This window comes from Gymnoscopelus braueri, assembly GCF_963280865.1.
Source record: "Gymnoscopelus braueri genome assembly, chromosome: 3".
NCBI classification, from domain to species: Eukaryota; Metazoa; Chordata; class Actinopteri; order Myctophiformes; family Myctophidae; genus Gymnoscopelus; species Gymnoscopelus braueri.
The window spans coordinates 33,662,320-33,674,842 of NC_137612.1; the positions used below are offsets into that span (position 1 = coordinate 33,662,320).

The following is a 12,523-nucleotide window of genomic DNA, read 5'->3' on the forward strand; positions in this document are numbered from 1 at the left end:
ATAAAGTACCAAATGGTGGTAAATGATTAAACCCACTCACTGATCCCATTATTAGACTTCTACATTTGTATTTGATACATTCTCTGTCGATTGTTCACATCACTGTTTTCTAAATGGTCCCAGGTTGAGTCTGTGTTTAGCTTGGCTGATCATTTGAAGCGTTGCCATCTCAGCTTTGGCTCAGCTCTGTGTAAATAGGGTTATCTGTGTTTTAAATCTATGTTTTTACTTCTCCTTGCTCCTTTGTAACCTGAACCTTTTTCAGCTCTGGCGGTTACTGCTGCCTTCTATCACTGTCAGTAGCACTAGAGGCTCATGGGAGTCGTAGGCACACAAAGCCACTGTATCCCCTTTAAAACAAGTTTGTAGTTCAATCAAAACTATCACTTAAGTACAGATCAACAATACAAGCTTATCACCACAAAGACAAACACAACAGTGTGGCGTGCAACCCTTCACGCATTCCAAGCCGCGAATGTGTGCACAACTTCCTTTTTATTGTTTATTTATAAAACGCATTGTTGCTTCGTCTGTTTTTAGCTGGTTTGGCTAGACCCCCACCCATCCTCTGGCTAATCCTCTGTTATGGTCACCCTGTTTATTAGGGTCTCCCTTTACACAGCCTTGTAGACGTGTAGAGAAAACGAGGCCACCAAGAACATCTAGAGCTCATCCTTTTGTTATGGAAAAGGGTGTGTGTGTAGATGGGACTTTTACAGCAGGCAAGGTGAGCCTGCTTTGTGTAAAGCTCGAGAGAGAGACATGGAGGCCCTCGCTGCCTTCTGAGGAAAAACAGAGATTGCTCTGAATCTGCGTCTCCAGGAGACGGGCTTGATGTTCTTTCTTGCCGGAATGCGTGCGGTGCGAGTTTTGAACTTGTAGATCAGCTATTTTCAGTGCACGACACTGGCGCAGACACACACACCTGCCCTCTGCAGTGCTCTAAACTGAAAGTGACTGGAGTCTGTCTCATTTCTCTCCAAAAGCCCTTGAAAATGATGGGATATGATTAAGGATTACTGTGATTATGTTAAGCTCGCATTTCATATCACACACACCATACAGTAAGAACTCCTGTAACTTATTAAATTAAAACATTATGCTAATATAGGGCGATATCGGGAGGCCGATAATATCGGACATCCCTAGTATATCCAAAACTTTTAAAATTGGGATACTGTATGTCTATGATTTTCATGTTGCCATAACCTATTTATAATGGCAATAAATCACGCAAGGCTGTGGTTTACATTGATTTTAGATGCTCTGCATAGAGCCTAACAACGGCCATTAGCTGTTCTAAAATCTCTATATACCACATCTGCTTATTACTTTATAACTAGACCACCTGTCGGGGGATTTGAGCACCCAAAGTATGATTTTGGGGACGCACTCGCTTGTTTCACGCACATGATTTGGCAACCCGGTCGCCAGCGACCACAAACGTGCATGTGCAGGTACGTGGCAGTAACGTCGAAAACTCAGGCCGTAGAGTTAAACAGAGGTTTGGAAAAAGGCTATTAAACGGCTCGAATTTAGGTAAATCAAAAAACGGGCGTCGGTGTTCCGTGCACGTGCTGATGGTCAATGGCTGTGTGCAACTACAGATCAATTGCTCCAGGCACTGAGGAGAACCTGGCAGAAGATATTTTTGGGACGCACTCACAGAGCTTTGTAGAATTATAGGATGATAGGATGATGATGATACTGTTGTAGCTGAATGCATTTCAGGAACAAGAGCAAAATTGGTTGGCTTTGTTCTCACCCAGTGTTCTGAGACATGTTTCAAATATATAATAACCAGACACCAAAAGTGTCCACATTTTTATATTTTCCATTTTCAGTTATGTTATTTGGAACTAAAGTATCTCATTCATACTGAATGTCATTTAATAACTCAGGAAATTGTTGGCAGGCTGTTGTTTTGAAATTAAGCTAAAAAGCGCTGCTCTCCTGGCGCACAGGCCTGTACAGTAAGGCCTTATTATGTCAGTGCCTGCTTTCCATCCTCGCTTAATAGTTTCATGTCATGCTCATAGAGGCAAATGAATGAAAACAAAAATGTTTGTTGTGTCAAGAGTTTTCCTGGAACTCCCTGGAGAGTTTTTTTTTTTGTGACATAACAAACTAAAGATAAAGTAAAGTACTGGTCAAAAGTTAAACAGTCATTTCCAACCTGTCATCAAGAAACTTTGTCTTCTTTCTGTATTACTTTTTGTTGAGTTTGTTTTCTCCATTCATGTCTGCGAGTCCGAAACGTTGTCCTACGTTTTAGACATGCAGCTTCTAGCAAGGTCAACAGTCCCACGGTCTCCCAGACGGAGCCGTGTGTTCTGCAGTGAGACATATTGCTTCATAAACACATTAAAAGTGTATATTTACGATCCAATGAGTTTCAGAGAGCCATACCCATTGTTTAACGGTTTGAACTGGAGAACCGAGACCTCAGCGTGGCATGGTTGTGGTTCTCTGCATTCAGGTTGCAAAAGAGCAGAGCAAAGAACAGACTCTGGTGGTTAGACCAAGTGGGTTTAATAATAATCACACTCGCATAAAAAACGAGCACTGTGCATTTTGAAACGTAACTTTTACCGTGCATTTTGAGCCAGAGAATGTAACGTTCCAAGCCAAATAGCAGAATGGGCATGTTAATAAGTAGGGTTTTAAGGATTATGCAGCGCTGGGAAGAGATTTCTCTGATTTTTTGTTTTTTAGCTGAAGACTTGTGCTGTTCTTTGCTTTCAGTTCTTCAGCACCCTCTTTGCACCCCTGGGTTTCTTCGCAGACAAGATGGAAAGCTTCATGCCGTCCAGTTTTTGGCACCAGCTGACTCGAATCTGACCTCCGCCCGCCCCGTATCCACACACACACACACACACACACCCACACACACACACACACACACACACACACACACACACACACATACATGCACACACACACGCACACACACACTCCAACGACACTCCAACTCACAGAAAAGGAAAAAAATATGTTTGCTCTCCTGTCTTCAGCATTGCTGCACAGTAAATCCTGAGTGTTCATTTAACTCTGAAGACCGTACAATTGGAACCAAATGGACCCTTACGGGTCCATTTGGTTCCAATCGTATGGTCTTCAGAGTTCCATTAACCCTGAGTTTTTTTTTACTGTGTGTCGACTCGCCGCATTGTTACTGATTATGTTGGCTGAGGTTGTATCAACACAGCAATACCAGTCCTAAGATGCTCTCCCACACTGCTCCACTCCAGCAGCCTGTTCCTTCTCCAGGAACAGATTTAGCAAATACCATTCACAAGGATTTCACATTCTCATTCATTTGTCATTATGTTTAACGCCAGATAATGGTGGGAAATTGGGATTGTGTGAACTTGGCTCTGAATCTGGGCATTTTATCGTATGAAATTGTTGTTGTTATTATTATTATTATTATTATTAATAATAATATATCATGATCTACCTGACCTCCTGCTGTCACTGTTAAAGGTAGAGTAAGTGGTATTCTTACAAAAAGTTAGAGCTCTGTATTCAGATAGTAATCATTGCTATTGTGGATTGTTTTTCTTCTCAGTAACAGGCAGAGCTCTCCTCGTCGTCCGGCTCTTTAATAAACAGAAAAATGCTTTTTTCAGGTGGTTTGCCAATTTCAGCCAATGAGGAAAGAGTACCCATTTATCAGATTGAATTTTGTAGTGTCCGGGTTCCAATTCTGTGTGCCCACTTCTTTGTGGACAGACACTTCTATCTCTCGTAGTTGGATAAAATCATAGACTGTAAAAAATAATGGACAAAGGGAGCCGTGACGTCTACAGACCTGTTTTGAAGCCACTATTTCAGCAAATTCTAATCCACCATCTTTGATTTCCGGTCCCGAATGGAACCGGAAAACAAATGATATTGAGTGGTAGGGGAGTGAGGATGGGTCTTCACTAAGTAGAACCAGAGGAAGCATACCCTTGTCTATATTACATTTAAAAATTATGGGAGCATAATTTACAAAAAAGCATATCATGATAATTAAAAGAAGGCTTTAAATTAGCGACTGAACCAAAGTATTTTTGAAAATGTTTATTAAGATAATAAAACCAAGTGTAAAGTCCGGTCAGATAAAAGTTTTCTGCAACCAGCATGAGGGGAAATAGCGACACCCTCTGGCCTAGGCCATTTAAATGAGAACTGCAGTGTTTTCATTGCTTCCGCTCTGGCTTCATTTGGAGCGGCGGATGCTTGCTTGGATAAAATGTGTATCCCGACCTGAAAATGTATTTTCTGTTCACTAAAGAGCTGGAGAGACACTCTATAGCAATGATTACTGATCGGAATACAGAGCTATTTAACACTCACTTTAACAAAACATATCACTTACTCCACCTTTTTTAAGGTATTGTCGAAAGTATATATATGATATATATTATGTGCAACAGAGAGTTTGAGATCTCATTTCCATATACATGAGATCCCAGACTCCATGTGGGACAGAATCTCTTGTGTCACGTTTGAACCCCCTGTGTGCCCCATGGTCATCACCGCTCCCGCTGGACAGATTTAATGTTTGCGAGTCCCTCCTAAAAACAGAGCTGTGATTTACAGCCTTGAAGTGCCTGCAGTGTATATACAACGCCCCCTCGGTGGTTCAACAGTTGTTGCCATGGCATGATCACACCTCAGCACCTCACTGGTGCAGGCACCCTCACCCCCCCCCCCACCCCCCACCCTGCAAACCCCCCCTTTCGCCTTTCCAAATGTAAAGATGGTTATACGCCTTGTTTCCATTTAACTCTGTAATTCCGTTTTAATATACACAATATTCCCACTAGTGTTCAACGCAAGGAAATGCATTCATTTTATGGATGAATCGGGGGAAAAAAATGAATTAACCCATTAAGACCGGGAACGCATCTGAGTCACTTTAGATTTCTTTGGCTATTCAAAAATAGCAGATCTACAAGCTCATAGCGCGGCACCGAGTGCCGCGCTATGAGCTTGTAGATCTGCTATTTTTGAAAAATCTTGGATTTTTTTTTTAAATTTTTTTTTCAAAAAACTGTTAGGATTTAGAGAACATTTTTAGAATCGGCCTCAGGTCTTAATGGGTTGGGTAGCGCTCTATAAGTAAAAAAATATATGTTATTACACATACAAGCACCTGAAAGGATTGTAATGCTGTCTTCTGCTTGTTTCCTGGCACACACAATGCATACAATTCATAAAAAAAAGTGAAATTCTTCCAACGTACTCAAGTCAAATTCTGTACAGGGGAAAGAAATGGAAGGAGGGCTTTCACAAGCACTCGGAGATCACGGACGTTCCCATAGAAATTAATGGACTAAATACAGACTATCACACAGAGCTCAATGGAAACGAGGTGTTAGTCATGTTAGGGCTCACTCAGTGCATTCTGCACCTTTAAAGGAGTAGTTCACCCCCCCCCCCAAAAAAAAAATCACTTTTCTATCAATTACACACCCCATGAAGCCTTGAATTCATGGATATTTCTTTGTTTTTGTCTCATTCCTGAGCCAATCATTTGATGACCGGCTGTAAGATGCTAATGTCTCCGGTAGACACTAGCCGCCGGTCATCAAATGATTGGCTCAGGAATGCGACAAAAGCAAAACAATCTCCATGAATTTAAGGCTCCATGAGGTGAGTAATCGATAGGGAAAAAAAGTCATTTTGGGGGTGAACTGTCCCTTTAAAACTTCAGCGCCGCTAGTCGTCGTCGTTACTGCAGTGGTTCTCAAAGTGGGGTCCGGGGACCCTTCCAGGGGTCCTTGAGGGGGTTCCCCCAGCAAAATGAGTTAATGTAGTATAACAATCAGTTCAACCACTTTAACTCGATATACATTTTCAAAAAATCTTGAAAACAAAGTGAAAGTTTTAAAGTATTTCTGGTACTTTTTAACAACACAAATCTTGTATGGGGGTCCCTGGCACAAAATATTTTCAGTATGGAGCACATACTAATTTGTGGGCCCTTGAAATAAAAGGTTTGAGAACCACTGGTTATTGTACTGTACTGTATATGTGGTCAAGGAGGTAATAACTTGAGGCATTGGTCATACAGAAAATGCTGTAGCGCAAACCCGTGGCACAACAATAACTCTACTGCGGTGCTGTACCCTAACCACATGAACCCTAGCGGCCATTTTCTGGGCATGTCAAAATGGGCGAACATTTGGCAAAAACAGCATAACCACAAGGTTCACAACGCGATGCATTGTGAGCTTGTAAATCGTCTATATTTGGCTAGAGATTTGGTGTAGAGGGGGCCAAGCTTAGACCCCTGGAGGACCCGATCAACAAAGTATATAGGGTTTAAATGTGCACATTACATAAAAACAGCAACATGGATCTGCTATTTACTACAGTATGAATGTTCACCTATTTATGATATGCCCAGAATAGGGATGCTAGGGTTCATGTGGTTACAACAATACATTACTCATTGGAGAAAAAAAAAAGCTCATGTCTGTATGAAAATCAAGCCGGGAACTAGCAGGAGGTTACTGATGATGAACGAACAACTCTTCACTCCATACGTGATGCTGGTGTAGTCAAAGTGCCTTCTATGTCACTAGCTTAGCACACTGATGTGGCACTGTAACTAGAGATGATCTCTACTTTGTTGGCCATACTGTTCAACTCTGGTATTTTAGAGCGATAAACTTACTGTATACTCTGTGTGTATGCATTCTGAAATGTAATTTACTACACAATTATCAATTGCAATTCTGACAATATTTTCATGAAGAAAAAAAAATCCCACACACTGCTCTTGCTCAGCAGCCTCTGCTTTTATTGAAATTGACAGACAATTGACCGTTTTGCAATTCCATACTGCAATTGCTTAGTCTATGTGTTGAGGTATACCTGAGCAAGGCACTGAACCCCTAACTGCTCCTGGGGGCACTGTATAAATTGTAAGAGTTGGGATGGGTAAAATGTAGAGGACAAATTCCGCGTATGTGTAAATGTACAGTGACAAATAAAATACCCCAAAGGAAAGGGGACTAAATTATTATTTTATCATTATTAAAATAATTTCACCCACCTTTTATATCTGGCGTAAACCCGTGATGTGACAATAAAGTTGAAGTTGATAGTCACTCGGTGGCCATTTTGCTCTTAAAAATACTCGGCTCTAACGTCCTACTGGGTATGACAGTATGGCCTAAGAGACACATTTCCACTGTGTGAATACGGTCAATTGTCCAGTGGCATTTATTGTGTAGTTAAACCAGCCAAGAAGTGACCAAGTGACATGTTGATTTCTGTATTTAGGAAGTACCCAGTCAAAGTATGGTTACCATGGTGCAAACTGGAATTGTCTTACTAATAGTTTTATTCTGACTTGACATTTTTCTATCAATGCCACAAAGACTGTTTGACTGATGTCCACTCCATCATCCAACAAGTGATAATGAATGTTTACGTTTTTTGACATTGGAAATGTCTCATGCATCGTATTCTGGTGAAACTGGAAGCAAAGCTGAATGCTGAAGGTGGGAGAGCCTAGTTGACCTAATGTAACTACCATTGGATGAGTTCCAAACAAAACTCACAATAAATTGGTGTTTGAATGTAATGTCATGGGTTGTGTCTGAATTTATTTTGACCATTTTCTGCTGTATTTGATAGTGAATAGAGACAAGGAAAGGCAGGGTAGAGAGAGGAGATGACATGTAGCAAAAGGCCCTTCGCTGCAAAATCAGATTCAAACCTGAGCCAGCTTAGCCTTCGAGTAGTAAGCCTCTACCAGGTGAGATACTGGGGCACCCGTGTTTTAAAGTTTTGGCAGGTCAGATTGTAGTGTTTCTTACCTGTACGTAGGTTCACGTTGAATCTGAGCATGTTGAATCTATAATAGTTTTCATACTTTATAGCTATAGGTGCCAAGACTGCAGAACAGGTGCAAAACAGACCATGTAGTACCAAACACTTTGTTTCTGCTGTCGGAAAATATGCATACAGAACATGAAGAATACTGTGTGTTTGAGACTCGAGCTAAATTGCTTGAGCTTTAGAAGAGGCAGGTAAATAGACTCGGCTCTATTTATTGTTTAAAAAAAGAAGTGAAGTGAGGTGTACATTATTATTGTCTCCTAGGGGTAGTGTCGGTTCCCTTCTTCCTTCTATTCTCCACTTGCAAATACTCACCATGCTCATAGTTCTAATTATACCACACTAGCACCCTCAGCAGAGCAGCACGATGACATCCAGTAATGCCATAGTTATACTTCCCATACTTGAGGCTGAAGTGGCAAGCAGCAACAATGGAAATCGTTCATTAAGGACCGTTCGTGACTGCTACAAGTGTTCCTCTCAATGCTCAAGCATGGCTTAGCACTGCATGCACTGTAGAGATAAGGAAATGCTCACTGTGCCTCCACAGCAATGTCTACAGCAGTGGTTCTCAAACTTTTTCTTGTCAAGGACCCCCAAATTGACACTTATTAGCCCGCGGACCCCCATTTGAAAAGATATGCCAAGGACCCCCATAAGAGAAGATTTTTACGGTTCTAGCAGTGATTTTCGACCATTTTAATTTCAAGGACCCCCAGTTTGACATGCATTAGGCTACGGACCCCCATTTAATGGCATTTCTATCTCTGGGACCACAATTTATATTGTAAAATCAATGTTAATTTTGAGAGTGTACAAATGTAATGGTTCCATTTGTACACTCTGAGTTACAGGCCCATAAGGGTCAATTTGGTTCCTAACTTTATCATTTAGCTGGGGACCACCTGGAACTCCCTCAAGGACCCCTGGGGGTCCCCGGACCCCACTTTGAGAACCAACGGTCTACAGACCTGAACGTGAAGACCCCTGTAAGGTAGACAATAGGACTGCAAGTAGGTAAAAAAACAGACAACAAACAACAGATCTATTTTAACTCCAGAAGCCAGGAGTTGTCAGAGACATTTATGACTCATACGGTATGTAACTATAGAAGTGCTACACTGGTAACCGGAATCTCTACTGAAAGAAAAATTCAGTCGTGGTCTGGACTATTGTGAGCAACCAGTCATATACTCTATAATGACGCTAGGCATCCTTTTATCTCCTTGTTCTCTATGCAACCGCAACTGTGTCACATCACACATACATACATACTTACGTACGTACAGTAGGTACATGCATATACAGAATACATACAAACATATACATACAAACAAAATGCTAAATAACTCCAGTGGAGAGATGCATGCATGAGACAGTTGACTCATTAGATAAAGGTTTTTATGTGCTAATCCTCTGCCGCCAGGCCGGTAATCTCACCCGGACAGACAGTGTGCTAATATATACACCATGAACCCTCTTGGACTGGGAGCCTTGCCATGCATGTTCCCCCAAGGTCACCTGTATGGGTTACTCTGAACTCCCCTATGAATCTGAACAAATGACACTGTCTGGCCTCCTAGAGGTCAACAGGTGTGTGTGTGTGTGTGTGTGTGTGTGTGTGTGTGTGTGTGTGTGTGTGTGTGTGTGTGTGTGTGTGTGTGTGTGTGTGTGTGTGTGTGTGTGTGTGTGTGTGTGTGTGTGTGTGTGTGTGTGTGTGTGTGTGTGTGTGTGTGTGTTCTTTTTTTTTTGCTTTTGCTTTTGATTTTGCGCGATTCAAAAAGATTTAGAGGCATTCCATTTCAAATACAAGACCATTTCAAATACAAGAAGAAAGCCTGTGGGATGGCCCCTGTGTGTGCAACTATACAGGGATGACTATAATAGAATATATGGAACATTTATTTCCCTGTCAGCTTCAGCCCACATTCCATACTAATATTATACTATTAACTGAAGATGAAACAGTATCACCTGTGCCATGGACTTGATGGTAACTGGGGTCATTCCTGGTGAATTTGTAGTTCCCCCACCACTAAGACACCACTGTCCATCATCAGTGTCATGTACAGCTCCAGATAGTTCATTGATCCCACTCGTGGGAGAACTCCTTTTCTGTATGGCATGGTCATACTGTACTATAAGAACCCAAATGTTTGTACGTCCCAAATTGTACATTATCGTAGATCAGGGGAAATGTTGCTGAGCATCAGGCAATAGTACAGCGTAATTTGAAATTCATCACACAACAGTGTTACTTGCGAAAAATGTGAGATTTTCAAGCAATAAACGTGAAGTACAAATTAAGCATTAAAAAATTGGGCTAAAAGGGGCATCTGGGTGGTGCAGGGCTGAAGAACCCGATCGCCACTGTGGAGACAGGGTTTTTGTGCCTGTTTGGCTGGGGGCGATATGGATCACAATTGGCAGTGTTCAATTGGCAGTGACTCCCACAGGTTGGTCGGGGCACCTGTTCAGCAAGTGTTGTTCCTCCGCTCCGCGTGTGTTACATCCTCCCGGTGAAACGCCTCACTTTCAGGGTGTTGACTCCATGTGTATCGGTGAGGGTGTTCTACACCCTCTCCAGACCAATAAGAGGCGCTTAGCAGCAATAGGGACAGTGTTGTAGTTCATTGTTCAGGAGGAATTGGCATAATGATTAAAATGGGGAGGAAAAAAAACAATTGATTAAAAAAAGAAGAAAATTGGGTTGAAATTGGGTTGAAACATAGCACGGGTGAAGCTGACGGGAAGACACACAGTGTGGACTGTGCAGGTATTGTATTCTCCTGCCTGCCGAAGAGATGTGAGGTGGTTCAGCCATAGGCTTTTCCCCAGCTACAAATGATGATGGCGTCACTTGGCAAGAACACGACACACACTGCGGTCAAGCCCAATTTTATGTCCACATAAAGTGCTTGATTACTGCTGATAGGGGCCAAAAGGGCTCTCCTCCACGCCAAGAAAAGCAATGAAACTACCAGGTCTTTTTGCCAAAGATTTTCAACACTCTGGCTTAAGTACCGTAGTCCAGAGAGTGATTTAACAATTTCTAAAAAGTACACATATCAACATATTTCCCATATTACTGTGTACAGTTGATATTAATCATTTGATTGGAGGGGCGGTACGCGTTCCATAATCAAGGCCTAGTTAGAACAGAAAAGGTCTTATTTTGCAAGTAATTTATATGACATTGGACTGCTTTGGACAACTTTTAATTTATCATGTCACAGACAATCCCTTCTCCTCTGGTGTCCCTGAACGTGACACATCCCGCTGGGCTATGCTGTCGCTGGTCACTCCCCCCCGGGGCCCATTTTAGCTCAGAAATGTTGTCACATTGAGATGCCCATTTGATATCACTGTGGTGGCACAGAATGCCAGCGATGCCACCCATGTTATTTTTACAGACTTCAACTGGATCAAACGTTTGGCCGGGATCAAAGCAACACATTTAGAGAGCCAGTGGAGCACGGCTAAGCCACTCAATGGGGACAGTTTTGCTAATCGCTCTGTACTAAAGTGTCTTGTACAGCAGTGTTTCTCAAAACTTTTCAGGCCGCGACCCCCCAAAATAATAATGTTTTAACTGGGGACCCCCCCCACCCTGACAAGCACTTGGAAGTGTAGGCATTGCATTTAGTTTGACTCGGTTCCACAGATAAATATTGTGAGAATAGCCGAACGACAAGCTCACAGCGCCTCGTGTGAGCTTGTGGATCGTCTATTTTCACAATGTTTGCCTCTTTCTTACGTATTATCATTTGACAATTTGGCCAATTCGGTATTAAAAAGGTCTCAAAAATCACATTGGAAATGTGCAGATACCCTCTATACACTTGTGTGCAAGCTAATCATCTGGGGACCACCCAAAATAATTTGGGGACCCCCGTGGGGGTCCCGGCCCCCAGTTTGGGAACCACTGGTGTACGGCAGTGGTTCTCAAACAAAAAAAATCTAGAAAAATCTACATTTTGGTATGAATTAGGCCCGGGACCCCCATAACTTTGTATTTGTACACTATCAAAGTTACAAACCTTTAATTGGCCATTTGGTTAACTATCAATCATTATTATGGGGACCCCCTGGAACCCCCCTCAAGGACGCCTGAGGGTCCCCACTCCCAGACCCCACTCTGAGAACCACTGGTGTACAGAAAAGTCTCTGAAATAATCATTGATAACCCCATGGTCCCTAGCGTGGGGGGAACATTCGTTGAAAATAGAAGATCTACAAGCTCACAAATGTGACCTTAATGTAGATTGTCTATTTTTGGCGAGGATAGAGCGAATGCAGGAGGGGGCCTAGTCTAGAGGCCTTGGGAATCCGGTCAACCAAGTGTAAAGTTTGAGTGGTTAAAATGTTTTAGTAGCTACATATCGTTGCTGTCAAATCGAAATTTCCATATTTGAACTGTAATTTAAAGCCCTACTTCATCATACTACACTGTCTACAAGCTCACGAAAAATCATAAAAAATGTTGACAAATCTTTGAATATATATATATTTTTAAGTGAACATAACTTAACTAAAATCTTTGCTCCCTGGAACAAAATATTTTGAGATTGGCGCCGTGGCCAAATACATGTAATTTTGGTGGTCCTTGACATGGAAATGTTTGAGCACCACTGAAATAGTAACATACGTTTTTCAGAAAACTTTTGTAGAACATTTG

General features: G+C 41.9%; 1 protein-coding gene across 2 annotated transcripts in view; it reads left to right on the plus strand.

The window, feature by feature from the left end:
• Positions 1-2,966, plus strand: part of LOC308082743 (suppressor of tumorigenicity 7 protein-like) — a 32,715-nt gene extending 29,749 nt beyond the window's left edge. For both annotated transcript variants that reach the window (XM_080424723.1, XM_080424724.1), the window contains exon 15: positions 2,746-2,966. In XM_080424723.1, coding sequence (XP_080280849.1) covers positions 2,746-2,841 — 96 coding nt within the window. In that variant the 3' untranslated portion in view covers positions 2,842-2,966. The remainder of the gene's footprint in view (positions 1-2,745) is intronic.
• Positions 2,967-12,523: the final 9,557 nt, after the last annotated feature.